This window comes from Aythya fuligula, chromosome 5 (assembly GCF_009819795.1).
Source record: "Aythya fuligula isolate bAytFul2 chromosome 5, bAytFul2.pri, whole genome shotgun sequence".
Lineage (NCBI taxonomy): Eukaryota > Metazoa > Chordata > Aves > Anseriformes > Anatidae > Aythya > Aythya fuligula.
Genome location: NC_045563.1, coordinates 26,571,124 through 26,592,279, shown reverse-complemented (window position 1 = coordinate 26,592,279; position 21,156 = coordinate 26,571,124). Strand labels below are relative to the sequence as shown.

The following is a 21,156-nucleotide window of genomic DNA, read 5'->3' as shown; positions in this document are numbered from 1 at the left end:
CTATGGCATCCTGCTGGGCCAGGCTCCCAGCTTTCTGAGCTAGCCACGTTTAGTTAGAACCCATAGGACTGACTCCTGTCTCTTGACAAACGTTGGGAGGGAGGGAAGGCTGTGTCCTTGGAGGCAGTCACTCGGATCCCAGTGTACCTTTGATGTCCTGTTAGTGTAGTTTTCTCATCAGTATCCTGGACAGCACAAATACAACAGAACTGTACCTGTTCCTGGGGCAGATTCCTTAGTTCAGCATGACTTCTGGTGCTCAGTTTTGCTGTAAGAGATGGGAGCAATATTGACAGAAACATTTCTAACATTCTGTTCACAAATGGGGCTGGGAAATCCCATCCTGCCTCAGTCAGATTTTTGTGAGAGCGTACAAAAAGACTTTAAATACCATTTCCTCTTTTTGTGTCACACTGGGGAGTTTCATATTTTAAATGTTACTTTCTTTATTGAAAAATAAAATGTTTCTAATTTAAGAAAAAACAAACACAAAGTAACTGCAGCAGCTTGTGCTCCTGGTAGCTAAACTCTTTGAGGACTTGCTCAACAAGGCACTTCTGGCTAGGGTATGAAAGAGGAGAACATGAATTAGCTACACAAGACAGTAATGATGGGTGATGAGAGGGAAGAAGTGGCTCTAGCTGTTGTCTCCTATTGCATCCTCAGATCCCAGAGGTGGTCTATTTAGCCTCAGCGGTTATCTTGCAAAATGGGTTGCATTCAAGAACCCTTCCCCTTCTTCCAAAAAAAAAAAACCAAATGCTGCTGATCTTTCACAGCTGATTTCTGTAAGTCACAGGAACAAGGGGTGGGGGCTGTGTGCTGTCCCCATATGACTGCATACAAACTGCATATCCTTGCCCCTGCCACATGGTGTGGCATTTGCTTGGTGACGTGTGGATGGCTTTGGCTGTACCAGCTGGGATAACGTGTAGGAATCTGTGTAAGTGAACAGAAATCTGGGGTGAGTATGTTTGCAGCTTTATTTGCCCCAAGTTTCACAGGTAATGGCTCTCATCCAACACCGGTGTGCTTGTGCCTGGGGAGGGATGCAGAGCTGTGTGTTTCTGTGGATGGTTTATTTTGAGAGTTGCACTAATTTGTGTAGGTATTTTAACTTGGATTTTGTTACTGGTTTTATTTGTGAAAGGAGGGGAGGAAAGGGAAATCTGTGCAACTAGGAACTTTATTTTTCTGCCAGGCTGTTTGCAGGTTGCCAGAAAGCAGCCTGGTAGCAGATAACTCCCACCAGCTGGTAACATTGGAAAGGGAAACTGGGAAGACCCTGAAGGTTTAAAAACAACCCATCAAAAGCAAAACAAAAAACACTGTGACACATAGTGCTGCCACTTGAAATGTTAACCTTCTGCTTTGGTTGTAGCTGCTGGCCTGGTCTGATGGTCAGGTAATGAAGGGTGGGAGGGGTGTGTGTGTGTGACAGGCCTGCTGCCCCTCTGCCCCACATGCACCGTATGCTGTCAGATGAGCTGGTTGCCCAAGCACCCTGCCAGTTTTGTGATGTGGCTGAGGCATAGGAGCTGCGCTCGAGCATCACAAGTGCTTCTTCCATTACATTTAGACCAAAGACTTGACTTTTCTTCTGTGTATCTTGCATGAAGGCATCTGTCGTGAGGCTTTAAGGTTCCAGATATATTTTGTTGGAAAATCTGTTTCACAGGTCAGCCTAACACTTTTTTTTTTTTTTTTTTTTTTCCAATACATGAAATTGTATGGTATGGACTTGGAATGGTTAAGCTGCTGAACACTGTGGATATAGAGCCATATGCTTAAAAAACCCAGGACGATGCCTGCAAATCTTCCATTTCTGCTTTCTGAGGATTAGAAAGCTCAATCTTGTAGCTCCCAAAGCCTTGGCTCACGTATGTTTCCTTGGGCATTTGTGGGTGAAACTTGCAGAAATGCAGGACCATTACAGTTGATTGCTGTGGTTGTTTTGATTACTGTCCCTGTAGCTCTGCTGTAGACCCTACAGACTTGCCCTGTTTCAGGAAAGAAGAATAGCTGCTCTAGAGCAATTCAGAGTTGGGAGACCTGTGAGTGCCTATGGCTACAGACTGTAGGGGGAGTTTGTGGGTGGGATGGATGGAAATAGTCCCTGCCACCAACATGGCAGCTATTACATAGTTGTAGGAGGAAAATAATGCTTTTTTTCAAAATCAAAGCTCTGACGCTTTGAGAATATCACATAGTGATATAATAACAAACTGTGGTAATGAGCAACTGGAGGTGGGAAGCAGAATTAAGAGATTCCAGACTCTTAACACTGTTTCTTGACCTAAATGTCTGAGTATTTGCAATTAGCATGGCTTTCTGATAAATTACAGAGAGGCATGTAAACAGTTATGAACAAGAATATCTACAGTCGGAAAGAGGTGTTATAGAGGTAGGTTCTACCTCATATTCTCAGTAGTGATGTAGAGAGAGCTCAGGGAGATTGGTACTTAGGGAAAGGGATGCCAGAGACCACTGGCAGCATGCATACCTACCCTATAATCAGTCTCCTAAGCTGCAGGGACATGCAGCTGTAGAGGCAAACACAGATTTGACAAAGTATCTTAGCTAGACAACAGCTTAAATTGCACCACAGCTGCTAGGCTGTAATTAATTACACCATTTAGATGGAAGTCCAACTTCTTTAGCTTTCTCAGAGTCTTAAGTTTGTCACTTCACGAGGATGCCCTTTATAATCAGTTCCCCAAAATATGTGGGATGGGGGAGTGGTAAACAGTGTAATTGCTCTAATTTCTGTCCTTTTGTCAATAAATGAACCTTGGCTGCTGCTTGAGGTCTTCTTTCTCTATGCCTTTTCCTTATGAGGTGTCTTTCTGGCAGCTGTTTTCCCATGACTGCCAGATCCAATTATCTTTCTAAGTTAATGGTGTTTATTTATTTCTTCATTTAGAAGCTATGGGTGAATTCTTTAGGGGTAAGTTGTATTATAAACTCAACATTTTAACAGTGTCAAGCCATAAGATAGTGAGTTCCCCATCCCTCATCTCTGAAGAGTTAAGTGGGAGGGATGGGAGCTCTGAAACCAACACTTAGATAGGAATAACTCTTGTTAAATAAAAACAAAAACAATCAAGAAATCAAGATTTGCTGTTAGTGCCCTTCGTGCCACCTGCTTTGTGAAGCACAGGAGATCAAAGGACCGTAGTTCCTCTTCTCTAGAGTCTGCTAGATGCTCCAAGAAAAATTGTGCATCTCAGAGATGCTCTTTCAAGAGCAGATCAAGGTACTTGTTGGGCCCCTAATGATTTTTGAGAGTGATTATCTTAGCAAACAGTCTGCAGGCCAGGGCTCTGCTAGACTGCAATTTTTCCTCCCATTGTTACCACCTTACTAATGAAGGTTTGCTGAATGTACAGCTAGGACTGTGCAAACATTTAGGGTTCATCCAAATGCAGATGAAGCCTTTTTGTGGCTCATCTAAAGGAGGAGCGCACAAGCCTTTGTAGGATACCATCTCCTTTCAGTAGGCTTCCCGCGGTGCGAGTTAATTGAATTGCTGTCTGTGACCTCTTCCCTACCAGACTGTAGCTGCCTGGGTTGGTTGTAGTGCTTTTTGTGTCTCGGTCACATAGAGATGAACAAGCTGGCCGATCATTGCCATCGGAGGTACTGCATCATGTTTCAAAGCGTGATGCTGAGTTTCTGCAGCGAACTTGCCTGCTGTAATGCTAACATAGATGCGTGTTATGCCTCAAGCTCCTTCCTTTTGTCAGTTGTACAAGTTTGGCTTCTCCTGTTATGGTAAGTTATCTGCCAGCTTCCACTGAAAATTCATTCTAGTCTTGAAGCTCTTTTCCCTTTTATTTATTTACTTCAGTTCAAGCCTGCACATTCTTGTGCTCTAAGGGAATAGGAATGCTGTATAGTGGAGCTGGAAAACTCGTCTTAACTTTGGTTAGACACACAGAGCAACTTTCAAGGTGCTGAGGTGACAAATGGGTAAAAGACTGGGCTAGAAGCTGGCATGTGCTACAACAAAAGATGCATTTGTTCCATGCAGTCTTTCCTTTTATACACAAAAAAAAAGACTTGACATCAAGCCTTAGCAATGTTACTTACTTCTTTTTTTTAGTCTGCATTGCTTTTTCTCTTTGTGGATGAAAAGCTTTCTACAGCAGCCTTAAGTTTATTTAGTTACTGTGCACTTTCAGGTGTTGCTCCTGCACTGGGAGTCAAATGCAGTTGTTATCCTAAAGCTATTCTCCTTCCCTGGCCCTCAAAAAAAAAAAAAAAAAAAAAAGAGGTTGGAGTTAGGGTAGAAATCACTCTGCCAAAATAAAAATATAAATCAGGAAAGCCAACTCAACTATTTTAATTAAGTCTCTAATGGACTGCTAGCTACAGCATGTCATGTTCCTTTGCTTTCCGTACTCCTGCAGTCCCTGCATGGATAGTGCTCTTAAGGCATAGTCCCACCTTCTCACAAATGGATTTCTATATGCTTCTATGCATGTGAGATCTTTAAGTTTTGCAGTCTTGGGTTTCTCAGCATAGTAGCTGACTTTTTTATTTATTTATTTTTTTTAAATTACTGTGTATCTTTTCCCCAACAAAGGTTTTTCAGTGAGGTCCCAGTAGTGTAATCTCTGACTTAAAAACCTAGAATTGCAGGAACTGTCAGTATCAGGGGGAACGTCTGACCTAAGAGTGAGCAGAAAGTCTCATTTTAATCTCAGCTGTATCCAAGTTCTGCCTCTTTCACTCCTTTGTCTAGCAAGCAACCTGACCCATGTGTCTACAGAGATTTTAAGAGTTACCTAATTTTTAGTGAAATCTGTAAGACATGGGGCAGAGGGTATTTTCAAACAAGCATTTGAAATAGGTTTATAGAAATTGCACCACTTCAGTCTTTAAGCATTTACTAAATGCTTAAAGATCAGTAACAGGAGAACATGGAGCAAGAAGCCACCTTCTGTTTCTGTATTATCTTCTGGGCCTGAGCACAGACCTCAAAGTCTTATGATGTGGTTACTTTCTTTGTCCCTTCATACCGCCTACTAGGTACTGTGCAATTACTTTCCCTCAAGACAGAGGCTGCTTGTATAATTAACTTGGCTAAGAGGGAATACTGCATGTGCCTTACTCTTTGGAGTGACAGGGTAGGGGATGTTTATTCCTCTCCTCTACAGTTGCATATGCTGTAAGCTTGCCTACGTCCTGGCCTCAGTCCCAGCTATTACTCACTTCCCTCGAGGGAAGGGGTATGCTATGCCTGAAAGATGATAGCCTGAATAAAGTTGGATCCCCCTTGCTGGGGGAATACACTGAGTCTTGCAGCTGACTGTCCTTTATTAACCCAGCATTTGTCTGAGGAGTCCTGGTGAGGTCATTAGTCTGGAAGGTCACTAAACTACAGTGCTTAAGCAGAATTGCTTTTTTGGCCAGGAAAGGAGGCTGGATCATATGCTGAAGAGTAAGTAGATAGTGGAAGGAGAGGCTCTTGTTAACCCTTAGGAGTATCAACTCAAGACAGACATTTATGTTCTTTCATCCACTGGCTTTTTTCCATACAGCCTGGCAGATGGCTGCCGAGGAGGAAAAGATGAGTTTTACCCTTTGCTGCACAGCCACATGCATGCTTCTTACTCTCTGGCAACTGCTGTGTTGCGTACGGACATGCTTACCTGGTCACATGCTTGATGGACAATGAGGGTTCTTCCGTGTCCTTTTTCCATAATGCTGCAAAAGTACAGGACATCTATACTTAATCTGTCTGATACCATCATGCAAGGCTGTGCTTTTGCCTTCTCAACTGACTAAGGGAAAGTTTAAATCAGAAAGAAAGACAGTACAGACATCTTGTTTTCTCTGCACAAGCTGAGAGCAGTACAGAGGGAATTTTATTGTCTAAGTGTCAAAGGAAGCAGGAAGAAGTATCAACATGAGGGCTATGGGGAGTGCAGTAAGAACTAATTCTAAATAAGGGTTCTGTGCTGGCTACATAAAGACACAGAACCACACTGATTAATTACAAAAAGACACACATGATATAATTTTAAAAGAAAGAAACCTTCCATTTCTTAAGTTAGTTCTGAGCTGTACCAGTGATAAAGATGTCAATGGTTTGGAGCACCCTATCAGTGCTAGAGTAGAATACTGATGTGCATGGAAGGGGACCGCTTGGGTCCCACTAGCACCATCTCAACCCTGACCTGGAGGGAAACTCTGCTCTGCAGAGATCACAGGGGATTCAGTAGCCTTCTGGGCCTAAACTGAGTTGCTTTTGAGCAGGCAGGGCCAGGGCATCACTGAAGGAGAGTGGTTGTGATACAGGTAAACACCTGCTCAGAAAACAGACAAAAATAGTAAATTCCCTAAGGAGTTCAGCTTGGCTGCAGAGGGACCATCTCCACCTTGCTCTGGCAGAGTGAAAACCAAGCTAGAATAGCACTTGCTTTCTTAGGTTAAGTTATAAACTCCATAATGAAGATCTTAATGTTGACAAGACAACAGTGTCAGACCACTAGGATACACGGTGTTATTTCAGCTACTTACACACAGTACACATGGGACACAGGGCATCCTATCTGCTCCTATCTGGCACCTCATCACTGGGACTGCTTTAAACACTTGACTTAGAAGGAGCAAGTGGTTAAAGCAACCACCTAAAGTAATTAGCCAGAACCACTTGAGCAGGGTAAAGCCCATCTAATCCAGACTCTTGCCCTTTGGCAACCATAGGATTCTTCTGTTCATTATGGTTTCTTAAAATCTGCAGTTTTAAGGACAGTCATGTTTCAGTCTATACAACACCACACATGAGCCCACCTTAAGGGGCAGGCACCTGGTTAAGGCTTTCACCTGAAATACTTAAAAAATAATTAAAAAAAAAAAATCATGTTAAACAGGCAACAGCAACACAGCTACTGTATGAACACAAACTATGTTTCAACCACAGTTCTGGAGTCATTTATTCCAGTAGGCATCCAAGCATACTCTGTACTGACCCATACAGTGGCACACAGGTGAAACAGTCATAGTCAACTGAATAAAAGCACTCCACTCCCAGCTAAAACACTTGCTAACATACCTTAACTTCCTAAAGATTCATTTAGCTCATAACATTAGAATTAAAAAAAAAAGCTAGTGTGTCACAGGCTGATGGAGTCTTGATCCTACTCCACAGTATATATTGATGCCAGTGTGACACCATAGCAGAAAGTTCTTGGTTTTGCTCACTGATGCTTTTATCCATTCAAAAAAACCTGCAATTGGCCAGCTATCAAGGGACCTGTCTACATAAAATATAAAGAGAAATTATTTATTTCAAGGTTTATGTTACATTTAAAATAGTTTTGCTAGTAGTAGGCCAGCATTTGTTGAAGTCGAGTCTTTCAAAGCTGACCTAGACTTCACATACAACATAGGCAGTGTGTATCCATTCTCAGTGTATGGTCACTATGCCCTTGCAAGGGGTTCAGAAGGGCTCATGCTGCAGAACAGATATCAGATGAGACCTACTGAATAGTGGAAGTTTACAGGCCAGAGCTATGTGAGCAGTCAGGTTAATATTTAACATTAAATAATTAATAGGACTCCTCAAGAGCCATCTTTTTTGTCCTGCTGGCACTATGGAGTACAAGATACACCCTGCTTCCTTATTTTCATTCCTTCTCTGTAGCTCTCAAGACTGCAAAAGTGAGAAGGACATGCCTTCAGCCTTTCTTCTCACAGTTAAAGGCAGACAGACAAGAAGCCAGGCTAGCTGGATGAGGGAGCTGAAGTGCAAAAGCAGGGTTCATTTTTCTTTGTACCCACAAGTTTCTTAGGGCAAAAAAATGGATTGCACTGATTCTGTGTCACAGGGGAATGCTGTCTTGTTCGTTAGCAAGGAAGCTAAGCTTTGTATTGAGGCTATTCATCGGGGGTAGAGCAAGAGCAAGGAGGGGAAAACTGGTCATTTTCCATTTCTTTGCACCATCTGTTAAACTGGGGATACTGAGACAGTAAGGGGCAGAACTTCTTCCACACAGAGAAAGAGAAGAATGCTTGAAATAGTAACCCTAGCAGAGGGCTGTCTGCTCCTGTGTCCATCTTAAGAAGTCAATACCAGATGCGTAAGAAGAATTAAATGCCTCCTAATGTACACAATTGTGCAACTACATCTCAAAAGAGGATATTCTTGTCTGGCTACAGGTGGTGACTGCTGAGGATGTAGATTAAGAAACCTTGAACTCTACCTGTCATTCATTCCTTAAACATCCACTTCCTTTGGTTTTCTAAACTATTGGCCTCAGTTACATCCTGCAGGAAAGTGCTTAATTACCAGGCCAAACAAAGCATTTTGTTTTAAGCCATTCTGCCCTGCTGATCCAACACTGTTCAACGTCCCTTTTGCCCTGCTCTTAAAAAAGCATCATTAACATGCAGCTGACCCCTCAACACATTTCTCCTCTGCAGCTAAAAAGGCTTAGGTCTGTCCAGCTATTGAACGTGCTCTGTATGAAGCTACTGACTATTCTCAAGAGTTTTCCAATTGCTCTGATTTAACTAACCAAAATCATGGTGAGGATGCATCCCAGTTTCATGTAAGTGACTATTACATTTTTTCCCCATCTAGATTTCATCCACTTTAATGAAGCCTGACTTGCAGTCTCCTTTGCTGCTTGCATTTTTTGATATGATTCACAGTGGCACCTGAACTTTCAGTCTGCTGCATAGCAAGCAGTACACAAAGGCAGTTTTTGGCTTCCAAGTCACCGATATTATTTAAAGTTAGCTGCGGTACCGTTACAGCTAACATCATTGTTAGCATTCAGACACTAAATATGTTCATTTACAGCCACAAAATTGATCAGAGGATGCATTCAAATGGCTGCTTGGCTTGCTACTGACATCTAATTTCAAATTATTGCATGTAGCTGGAGTGCAAGGGAGGGGACAGGTGTTGTACTGCACTGTGGAAATAGGCTGCTTCTTTTGCAACTACCTTATCTTAGGTAGCCTAACTTGCTGTTGATCTCCCTTTGGATTGTCCTCCTAGTCATGTAGCATCGCCAAAAACTAAAGATAATTAAGAGAGCTTGAAAGGACAGACTGCATGGCATGGATGTAGCTCCATGTGTATGACAATTAAGGATTTACAATTAAGAACTTGTAAGGCCTCATTTAAATCGCTTGTGGGTGGTGCTTCAGTGATTAATACTGCTTTAACTCTACAGAAGAGATGATTTGTGTGGGGATAGGAGCCCATTCTCCGCCACCAAAATAGCACTGCTTATATGAGTATGGCACAGCTATACCACAACAAAAAGTACTGATGGAGCTAAGCTCCATCATGTTTCTAACAAGTCCACAAGAAAGCATAAGCCCAGTTCTAAGAAAATTAAATACTCAGTATTTCAGAAAGTTCAGCTCCTTGTCAGTGTTGTTATAAAACAAGACAGTTTCTTTCCAGGACACCAACTCCCAGGCTCAGTTTTTGCATCCCCTGGATCTATGTGTCCAGATCACTTTGAGGCCACACTGTTCTGATTTCTGGCAACCCCAGTGTCCAAGCCCTAGGCCTCAAAAGAAAGGCCTGACAACACTCCAGATTTCTGACAAGCATTACACAGCTTAATCAGTAGTACAACACTCCTGTGAAAAGAAGGGTAGGAAGAATCAAGGCTGTAACCAGGCAGAGAAGCCCGGCCCAGCCCTTTGGGGAAGGCTAGTGTAAGTGGTGCTGTTAAATACTGCGCAATTGGAAGAGCCAGAACACAACCACAGCTCTGGGACTGGGAGGGGGAATAACTTTCAGGAGGCTCCAAGCTGAAGTGGTAAGAAGGCAATCTCCTTGAGCAGGGCTTCCCACCAACAGGTGCCTGTAACTCTAGCACTAGCATCAGCGAGAGAGGAGAAAGACCCTTGTGGAAAGGAAAAATGCTTGTAAAACCTGTTCAGATCTTCAAATCCTTATTAGCTATTCACTCTTACAACTTACACCTTGGTGACTGAAATGTCTTCCACGAGCTTTCACAGTAGCAATCACTAGAAGTTAATAGAAGACTGATGAAGGGGTGACTCAAAGTTCAGGCTACCGACCATCCCCTGCCTCCCTCTGCCTCCACTGCTGAGATGATTGATGTCTCTGTGCCTGTTTTCACATGGCAATGGCATGGGCATATCCTGACCCACTTTACCACAGAAGGACATATTGCAACAGCTCCTCAGCATCACAATGGGTGGAGAGGATTGTCATCCCACCATCTACCACCTCAGAGTCAATGAAATGCATTGAAATAAGCAGGATCAAACACACAAGATATGATTACCCCAGATGAGAGGCCCTTGCATGATCAATACATCAGGCTGAGCAAATTCTGCCTTCTCACAAGAGCAATGCTAAACAAAGTGTGCAGAATGACAAAACCAGGAATTTTTGCACAAGACGCAGGGGCCATCCCATTCCAGCATCACTCCTCCCTCAGCCCTGTGGGCCTTGCATGGGCTCGAGACTTCTGTGCAGACAGGGAAGAAGTACTGTTGATGAGATGCTTCATCTATGTGCTGTCAACCCAAAAAATTTGATAACAAGTCCGCTGATCCCACTCATTTCCTATTCTCCCTGCAGCACACTCCCACGAATGTACAGATCTTTTTATTTCTTTTTAAAAAAATACTCGTTTCAGTGAATTAAGATGGACACCTCTCCCAGAAACAGGCAGGTGAACCCTATGGGACCCATGGGATCCAGCTCTGGGACTGGCCCACTCGAAGTACCTGGGAAGACCAGCACTCTGTTCCATTCCTGCTCCCCTATCCCCTTTGTCAGAATTGCTGCAGGTGCAGGTCCCAATTGTGGCCAGCAAGAAGTCTGTGGAGCCAGGCACACAAGGCACAGCTCTCTTCACACCCGGATTTGGTACCCGTTGAGGTCTGGCATGGCTTTGGAATCAGTAGGCTTCTTCTCACCAGACGGCCTGCAAGCAAAGAGGTTAAGAACTATTAATAAACTGTTCTCCCAGTCAGAAGAGCCTGCACATAGAGAAGCCAGCACAGGAGAAGCAAGCAGAAAAGCTTCAGACTTATCCTGTACTACTGAAGGCAGGATTATTCTGTAACATTCAATAACTCTCCCAGCAGTCTCCACAGGAAGAAAACATAGGTCAGGGAGAATAGTAAGTCCACACCAATACCCCAGACCATTTTCAAGAGAACAGTCTAATTTGTGGAATCTCACAGGTCTGTGAGATATATAAACTCAGACCCCTAGGCAAGGTTAAGTACCAGGTACCATGATCACTGTTTATTTAAGCAGCCTTTCTCCTCCCCACTTAAACAAAACAACCACCAAACACACACACAAACACAGATAAACAACAGCAAAAAAGAAACAACAGCCACTCAAGCAGCGATAAACTCAGAAAGACACAGACTGGGGAAAAATGCTAATGCAGGTCTGTGAAGTCTTCCCTGTTATAAAGAGCCCCGGTAAGTCATCAGAAAGATCCCCAAAAAAACAAACCAAAACAAACCAGGAAACCCAGCAAGGCAGTCTATCAAATAACAAAACAAAACAAAGAAAGCCACCAAAAAGCAGATGCTCTTGGTAAGTCTCCTGACCAGCAGCCCCACTCACCGTCGGTCCCCGCGGCTGTTGCGCCGATGCGGACTGGCCTGACCTCTTTGCGGGGAGGAGACATCTTTCTTTCTGTCCTTGGTAGGAGATGGTGGCCCTGTTCCTTTGCCAATCTACCAAAGAAAAAAGAGTACCATAAGCAGGAAAAAAAAATACTAGTAGTAACTGGAAAACACAAAGCCTAACAGCTGTTAATTATATGGGAATAAAAGAGAAAAAAGCAAGGCAAGTGAATCAAAAACTTAGAAGCCAAAAAGCCAGAAAATAGAAAACAAGCTACAATCACAGCTACGGCTCCAAGAGGCTATACAGTGCAAGGTATCACAACAGCAGTACTGCGTGTGTGCCCATTAGTTAACCAGCCTGAAAACAAAGCAGAAGAGCCTCCAATTCACCCTCTACTCCACCACCTGCCACTGCCCCCTGCCACTCGCTCCGCCAGCATGCCACAGGCCAGGCAAGACAGCGGATGCTGCAGTGAATTACTGCTCCACCCTCGCCGCTCACCTTCAGCCTCATGTCACGGGCATGCCTCTCAAGGTCTTTGCGGAAGTCTTCCCGGCTTAGTTTGTCCAGATCCAGGATGGAGTGCTTCCACTCGATCTGCTCCACGCTGTGCGGGTCGTGGGACACACAGTGGCCCAGCTTCACCTTTTTGAGCGTGTGCCAGCAGCGGCGATACGCCTCCTCAAAGTCAAAGATGAGTTCGCTTAGTGTGCGGAAGACGGGTGCTTTGTACATGAGCTCCTCACGTCGGCTGATGCCCAGTGCCCCATAGCGGCCCCCAAAGTTCACCCCCAGCACAATGTGTCGGAAGTAGTTCCCTGAGAAGTGGGTTTTGAAGCTGATGGGGAAACGGTCCAGCGTGGTCATGTTGTTGGTGAGGTAACTGCCAGCAGCCACTGTTCAGGAAACAACCAGCGATACCGTTTGTGTGGCAAGAGATTTCCTGCCTGCTCCAAACCCTGCCGGCCTGCTCAGCACACTCACCGCCGATTCAGGCATCACATTGACAGGGTTTGTTCTCCAAATCAACAGTCCAGCTCATTGCAAGCTGTCCTGCTTTCATGGGGAAATCAGGCAGTCAGCAATGGGGAGTTAATTTCCAGGTAATTTTGTGACACAGAAGTTGCAATACTAACACCTTGAGTGTGCTATATTCTCTAGTTACCTAGCTGCAATACCGTAGCATTATTCATCAGTTTGTTTTGATCTGTTTTACTAGCTGTTATTTCAAACAGAGACTGAGGAACCTCCAGGACAAAGTACTCATCAGAGCACTCTTCTGAACCATTCGCCATCTGTGCCCCTCCCAGTGGTTTTGCCAATGTGCACCAACAAACCAGCCCAAGTGACGTAGGTAATGCCTAGAAGGTAGCTGGGAAAGACATATTCTTTAAGAAGGCACAAGCCAAGAACTAATAAAGGTATTGCCTAAGCTGACAGGCAAGAAATCTGCATGTTGGACATAATACTGAAGTGACATACACCATAATTAGATGTTGGGGAGGATCCCTAATTTATCTTAGTGTAGAACACGTGCAGGCAACACTGCAGTAAGGGAACAATGTTATCCACAGAGGACCTCCTGACCTAACTCTAGCTAGTATTTTGCCCCCTTTACGTGTTCCTTAGATCCTTTCTTTCTCTTTTACTTGCTTCCAGAGTTTTCCAGAGCAGCACCACCCTTCTTAGGGAGGGAAGAACAACTCTGAAGAACTAGTTTGGCTATTTCAGGGGATTGCTTGGATTTGGATTTTATTGGCAGTGGTTTTAGGGAGACCTCGGGAGGGAAAACGGATGTGGGGTTTGGAGACATTATCAGCAGTCTCAAAGCATGATAAGAGAGCAGAGGAGGAAATGCAGGGATGGGCAGGCATGCACAATTCCAGGAGGAAAGGATACATTCCCAGGATCACAGCTTCCAGGCATTTGATTGGCAGGGCCTCTTTGGTCATTTCTTTGGCCAGATCCATCAGCCTGTGGAGTGGGACAAGGGAAAGACGAGGAGAGTTAGGAGGCTTGCACTATGCAAACACGGCCAGTTCGGCTCTTTTGCATATATGCAAGGTGGGTTTCCAGGAGAGGCAAAGGCCCATCGAGGACAGGGAACAGGTGTATATCTTGCTTAGGAAGCTGTGAAATCCAAACCCACTCTCCACCACTTACTGTCACTGCTTACAAGTTGCTCCTTCAGTGAGTTGCAACAAAAAAGCTGCCTATATGGCCATCCTTTTTCACAGGGAGACAGCAGCTCTCAGCTTATTAAGTTCTGGGTGGACACCTATGTGACCACAAGCAGCTCAAAGGACCAAGGGCCAACAACATTTGCCTCACAAGGCTCAAGGGCAGTGAAGGCCTCTTCTTTGGCGTCAAACAACCCTGCTCTTCATTCAGCAAGTACTGTGGGGGAGACATTGCACTGACTACAACACAAAACATCTGGGGTTACATAAACCTATGGACTAGACCAAGAGTAAGAAGCCAGTCTTGGGAGAGTCTCAATATGCTGGCTGATAAAACCAATGAACATCTGGTGCTTATCTCCAGAAGCTTATCATGTGCGGTTCTCCGAAATCTGCGGTCAGAACTCCCCTCCTTCTTCAAAGTATAAACTTTTTGGTTTATACTGCAGGAGTTTTGCAAGCCTGGATACTGCAAAGGCACTCACAAGTACTATGAAGTTAGCCCTGTAAAGATGCTTGGCTTTTACAGGGCTCATTTAGGGCAGGACCTAGCTTCAGAATCCATCAAGTTCATGTAGTTATACAGCAATTAAAAGCAGGGCAGGATCTGTACATCTTTGAAATACAATTCTGTTATTTTACTGGATTTACTGATTCACGACAACAAAACCTACCCTTGTCCTTGAGACAGGCCAGACGCAGCTCTGTCCAGCCATACCCCAGGCAACAGACAATGAAGTCAGCTAAAGCAGGATGGAGCTGCAGCACTGAAAGCACTGACTGTCAGCTAACCTTGGCCAGTGGGTACAGCAGGGCCCTAACATTTTAAAGCAAGGATTAAATGTGGCAGAGGCTGCCAGCACTTACCCAGTCAGAGGTCTGCTCTTCTTAATCTCAAAGAATTGTGTCCCAGTGTGATTGTACCTGGAGGCAAGACGTTAAGGGCTTGACAGCTTGGAAAGGAGAGCTTGAAGAAAACCTTTCTGAAGAACTTTATTTACTTACTATTCTCACAGCAGTCAGGATGCTACAAATATAACACCAAAGCAAGACAATTCCTTCCTCGCTATCCTGCATTTCTCCCATTTATAGTCCCTCCTTACTCCTGTATTTCTTTCTTGTCTGTTTTTCTCTCCCTCCTCAGTGTATACAGGTTTCCACTCCATTTCCCAAAAGTCCATGGTGACAGCCCACACGGAGGGGCTGGATGCCACAGACACACAAAAGCAGGGTTGCCAGCTCGCCTTTAAGACAGTTACAGAGACAAGTGCTCGAGTAGGATGACCCGAGAGGAAGTTCTCCCTCCACCACAGCTCACCTATGCCTTAGCAGTGAGGTGACACACTGCAGTCCCTCTGAGACCTGGCTCTCAGCGTCTCTGACATGTAGTAAGGTAACAGTAAAGGATACTGAAGCTCCCTGATGTAGCGCTGTACAGCTTCCAGGCGCTCAGGGATGGGGGTGGACGGCTGGAACGCAGGCACACTCGGTATGGGAATCTGAAACGGGAAGCAGAACATCAATCACCGCTTCCAAACCTCTCCTGCTTCTCACTGAACTCAGTGTCATGTAGTTACACAGAGTGTGTTCCTCTAAAACCGGCCCCTTTTTGCTGCCTGAAGCGGCCACACCAGGTAGCTTTCTATTCCCATCCTGATAGCTGGGCATGGATTCAGAAACTGGCAACACCACTGAGCTGTCAGAGAAACCACGTGAAAGCGTCCGGCTCTTCGGCAGCATCACCAGGGAAGAATTAGATCAATTAAGTGACAAGGCAAAATGTCAGACAGCAATGCCATCAGCCAAGAGAGCTCGGGCTCGTTTGAGTATGCAAACCGGAAGGCACAACACAAAAACAAGACGGAGACAGAGGGAGGCAAAAGTTGAGAATGAATTTCCCCAAAGCCACTGGAGCACGGAACAGGCTTGTGAGCAAGGGCTTACAAGTCCCGTACTGCCTCCTGGCACCTCGGGTGAGTTGGCACTGACTAAGACACAGGCTTGACAGCATAATGACTCCCCACCTTCAGTGTCTGTTGTCTTGAATTACGTAGTCAGAGAATGACTTCCGAAAGTTCCCCATTCAGGCTGCTGTCCTATTCTGAGGCCTCAGCCTTATGGGCCCAGTCCAATTTTCCTCTCCATTTGCTCCACATGGGATAACTGCAGCTTTGTCGGCAGCTGAGAAAATGTGTCTAAGGAGGGAGAACAGTCCTGTCTGCTCAGCTACAGTGGACCGGCAAGCTTGGATGGCAGACAGCCCTGACGACACATCCATTCAACAAATATAATGGAAAAGGCACAAATTTGGTGCTACTGACGGGCTTGAAGAAAGAAACCGGCACCTTCCCTCTGAAGGATAGCTCCTGCCTTTCCCACATCCGTCTGATACCAGGCTGCAGCTTTCCCCAGCACTTGGCTTTTGAGCATTTCAGTTCCTGCTCAGACTTCCCCCAGAGATGGGCTATCCCCCACCTAAGAAAGAGTGAGTCAGAGCCAGCTCGTCCCCTGGGGCCTTCCACGCCGCTCTGCACTAACTGTTAGCTGCAGACGTGTAGCCAGCAGCACTGCTAAGCCACTCATCACCTTCCACATGCATTTCTGTGGCCACTCATTTCCGTAGCCTCTTCCCCCGCCCTGGGTTGGCGGAGGTGGCCAGTGAACCAGCTGAAAGCCGAGCCAGCGCGCGTGGCTAGGTTTCAGTGCGAGCTGTTCCCTGACCCGCTTTGCCACACAGCCACACGCTGCTTGTGCCAGCGCAGCACAGGGGCTGGCCCTGCCTCTGGAAACTAACCTGTAAGTGTTTTTTCAAGCTATCTCCAAACACCATCAGCAAGTAAACGTTGAGTGTTCAGTCTCTATCTATTTTCTCTCCCCCATGTTTTTAACCCTTCTTTTCTTTTTTGGGGGAAAAGAAAATAGCATCATTTGGCTACTGGTACCCATTTCCCCAGCACTTTACCTGTTATTTCCAGTGCCTTATTTCCATGCCCTGCCTGGAGCAAGGGGAGGCATTTGCAGAAAACGGCACAAGAGCAGGGGCAGATATGAAACTGGGTTTGTTCAGCCACAGCAGGAGCAGGGAAGGCTCCAGAGAGCAGGGCAGGGATGGAGCCATCTCTGGAACTGTGTGAGCTGAGTCAGTTTGGATGCTGTGAGCTGATACACTGAGTCATAGGAAATCATTTCCAGGCAGAAACAATGAGAGAGGTATCAAGCAGGACAGCCTGACTATTTAACTTTGTTTCATTTCTTCATGGTGGAGACTCTCATCCTTTTTGGGTGGAAGCAGACTGATGAAGTGCATGTTGGCAGCACAGACTAATGACTCTGGCCAGGTACTCCTCCTTTCACTGCTGCAGCCCCCCAGATCCCCTGTTCCTCAGAGGACCACGTAGCACTGACACAGCGAACTGGCAACCAGTTCAGCAGGGGACTAGTTAATGCAGAAGAGCCGCCTGCACCTCAAGTAATTAAACTGATGAAAGTACAGCGTGCTCACTCTCTCTCTCCCAGATCTGGGCCTGCAGCCCAGACTGGGCTACAGTTTCTTTTGCATCAGGTCTACAGCATTTTACTGGGGCAAGAGAGGAGAGGAATAAAGTCTCCATCCCTCAAACCCACACAGATGGGATTGGACACGCTAACACATTATTCTTGCCCGGCACCATCCACTGCATATCTCAGAAGGGCTATAAATATTAGGCAGTCCTCACAATCCTCCAGAAATCAAAGAAGAATTAATTTGGAAGAGAAACGAGGGAAAATCACATCTATTTTGCTTTCCCTTTAGTTGCACTGAAAGCTGGAGAGAGAGCTAGGAAGAGAGCCCAGACTTCCCAGAGCACATACCTCTGCCAGGCTTAGCAGACTGCTTGAACGTGTCCTTGGTCCCTCATCACTTGCGTGGAGGGGCTGCATCACCCCACTCCTAGATTCATGCACGTGGACAGGCTGGCTGTATGCATAAGACTCTACTTTCAGAAAGGGGATCCAGAGAACAAGGGATTTTCCTGTACTAAATGGGACACACTGTACATGAGACAAGGCAGATAGGAGAGAGGAAAGAAGCTCCACCCTTATCCATATCACAGAGGTATGTTTTTGGCCAGCCTAGTTTAGCAACAGCTTCTGTTATGGTGCTTTTATGTATCTGAACTCCTCCCTTATTTCCCCTTTGTAAGCCACATGGGAACAATACCAATCCCAGTTGTTAGCCTGACTAAAGAACTTGTATTTTTTGCTTCTCCATCTATACCCATTAGATGCAATACTTCCTGTCTTTGCCCTCCTAACTACCACACTTAAAATCCTGCCTTTCTTGATGAGATGAGTGCACATCATTTTTTGTTTCCATTGTGCAGCTCCAAGCAAAGCAATACCACACCTTGTAGCTAGAAAGGAAACAACCTACAAGAGGCTGGCACTCACAAGCTGTGTGTGCACAGCCAATCGACTGCATCCTGCCAACCTGTCTCAGCTTGTTTGGTGGGTACCCCAAACCTACCAGAAGGATACCTTGGACCCCTGAGGAGATTTCTGAGCTCTCAACAACTCGGTGAAAGACACAACCCCTGCTGATCTGTGAACACTTCCATGTCTGATCACAGCCTCATGCCGTCATCATTTCAAGGCAGTAAGTTTAATTTATGGACAACTCTTTTAAAGAGTTATTTTCCCCAACAGCCAATACTGGCCGCTCTTCAAGGCAAAAATTTGGAAGTAGGCAAACCACAGTCTGACTCCAACACCTAAAGACATATTTGCCTTCTAGCATATGGACAGCGTTCACCCTTTCAGAGGAGCTGGCCCTGCAGAGTACACTCACTGCTCTAATTCTCATCTGTTGCATCAGCCATGCAAAGAAACTTAGTGGCACAGAGATGCATAGTGATATAAGCAAACCTCAAAGGTAAAAATACACCCCTAGAGGGGGAAAGGAGCTAGGATATCAGCTCATTCATCCTAGCTGTTTCCTGCATCCCAGCATCCTCTCATCTGTACGCCTGGTGAGCTCGGGCATGGCATCTCAGATTGCAGAGCACCGACGAGAGTTTATAGATCTGTTTCCCAGGGGTGCTAGCAGACACACACACACAAATGGACAGACTAATGTCATGTTATTCCAGAGGAGCTCGTACTGCTATGTCCCCTAACCGTAACCATCTGGCACTAAGACTGTATAAGACAGCTAAGTGAGAACAAAAGCAGAAGTACTTCACATTAAGACCCAAAGCAGAGACTGAGCACAGTACTTCCCTCCCCTCATGCACCATTCTGTTGCTTGTGAGCTTCTTTCTTCCCTTTCCCCTACCAAACCAGCCCTTTTGGTCAGGAAATTAAGAACTGCATGTTCTGACTGATCAGAAACATGCTTTCAGCCTTTGCCCAGGCTCAGGACAGTCCGAGGAGAAGAAGGAAATGTGAAAGGGAAAGCAAAGTCTTGTGGGGTTAGAAGAGGGACCATAATCAGGATTCAGGATTTGTTCTGGGTGCACAGCACAAAGGAGCTCAGATCACACACTGCTCCAGAGTTCCTCGTGGAGAGTGGTGCTGATTGTCTGTGCACTGTATAACACCACGGTTTCACTTACTTCAATTTTCCATCCCAAGGAATTAAGTCCTTGCAATAGGAAGCCTGAGAAGAAAATCCTTCATCCTTTTGTATTCGAATTTCCCCTAACAGCATGATGGGAACACTCCCCTAGCTGGTCAATGGAGTGACACACCAAGTGTTTGCAGTGCCTTTTGTTCACAGGATGCCAATGGAAAGGGGAGCTTTTTCTCCAGCTGAGGTGCAACAGCAGACAGCAGCTATGGCAAGGGTTTGGTTCACATGCGAATGATTCAGTCCGGCACAAGGTTAAGCGAAACGATCATCGGTTCCTCTTTTCACAGAGCGCTCCACAGCAAGGCCAGGGATGCACTCAGAAACCACATCTGGCCCTACACCAGCAACAGGCTCTGAGTGTTAGATAACTCCTCTTACAACTCCTGGGCATCAGGGGTCCCTTCTCCCACCGGCACAGCTCTGTGCAAGAATCCTGTCTGCAGACGGTCCCCAAACCCGGCTTCTTCTGCTTCAGCACCCCACCTGGCTTCTCACCCCAACTCTTTGGCCTCCAGCCTCACTCCCTCACCCCCCATCATCTTCCCGGCCCCCCGGGGCCCTGCCCCGAGCCTCCGCTCCCTCTGTACACCCTGCGGGGCCCGGGCCGGGCCGGGCAGCGCCTTGTGGGGGGGGTCCCCGCGGGCTCTCACCTTGGGCAGGTCGGAGGCACCGCGGATCCTCTGCGCCACCCGCTCGCCCTCGGGGTGGATCCTGGCCACATGCCGCCACATGCGCTCCCAGGTGGGCTCGTCCACCGGCAGCCCGCCGCGGTTGACGAAGAAGGGCACGCCGCCGTCGCGCAGATCCTCCTCGCCTTCCTCCTCCTGCTCCTCCTCCCGAGCCGGAGCCGGAGCCGGAGCCGGAGCCGCCGCTTCGCCGCCCGGGGGGCGCCTGGCGGCGGCCGCAGCGGCCCCGCCGCCCCCCGGCATCGGCATCGCCGCCCGCTCTCAGCGCCCGCCGCCCGCCGCCGGGCCCCCGGGGGCCTCGCCCCGCATGGCCCGGCCGGGGAACCGGGGCCGGCAGCTCCCCCGGGGCAGCCTGGCCGCCGGGCGGCTCCTCACGCCCAGGGGGCTCGCATCGGGCCGCAACGGGGCTGGGGGCGGAGGGGGCCGGGCCTGCCGCCGGGGCTGCCCCCGCCGCGCCGCCTCCCGAGCGCTCCGCGGGGCGGGCGGAGACAGCGGCCGCCCCCCCGGCCGGGGCTGCTGCTGCTGCCGCCGCTGCTGCTGCTGCATGCGGGGTAACAAAGCCGCCGCGCCCCGGAGGGGCCGGGCAGGGACCGGCCCCGCTCCGCCCAGCCCCGCTCCGCCCAGCCCCGGCGGCTTTCGGGGCCCGCCGGGCTCCTGCTGCTGCTGCTGCTGCCTCCCGGGGTGATAAGGCCGGGCCCGGCTGGGCCGGGAGATAACGGGCGGCGATGGAGCAAGCAAAAAGAAAAAAACAGGTGTTTTGGTCTGGTTTCACAGCCTGCTTGCAGCCCTCCCGCGGTATGGCAAAATACAACTCAGAGTGGGCTCAGCAAAATGCGGATCTGGGAGCCCCTCCGCATCCCGCATGCTGCCAGCAGCACGCTGTCCTCTTACAGACCCCATGGGCATGGGCAGGGCTGCTGGCCGTGTTTCCTCCCCGCCCGTGTCATATGAACGTCCCACATGTCATTAATGCGTTTATGGGAGCTCTAGCATAAAGGTGTTTTGTAACTTGGACACCAAGTGAAAGAAGCATATACCCAGCAACGTGTCAGCTGTTGAGGAACCTGCTAAAGGGCA

The 21,156-nt window shown here is 47.2% G+C and overlaps 1 protein-coding gene across 1 annotated transcript; it reads right to left on the bottom strand.

Annotated features, from left to right (window-relative positions):
* Window positions 1-5,832: 5,832 nt before the first annotated feature.
* On the bottom strand, window positions 5,833-20,328 carry VASH1 (vasohibin 1). The gene is made up of 7 exons (XM_032187809.1): window positions 20,044-20,328; window positions 15,193-15,281; window positions 14,650-14,706; window positions 13,502-13,576; window positions 12,104-12,485; window positions 11,597-11,709; window positions 5,833-10,937 (listed from the first exon to the last, which is right to left on the bottom strand). Exons 1-7 carry the CDS (start codon window positions 20,326-20,328, stop codon window positions 10,865-10,867), a joined length of 1,074 nt encoding a protein of 357 aa, XP_032043700.1. The 3' UTR covers window positions 5,833-10,864.
* Window positions 20,329-21,156: the final 828 nt, after the last annotated feature.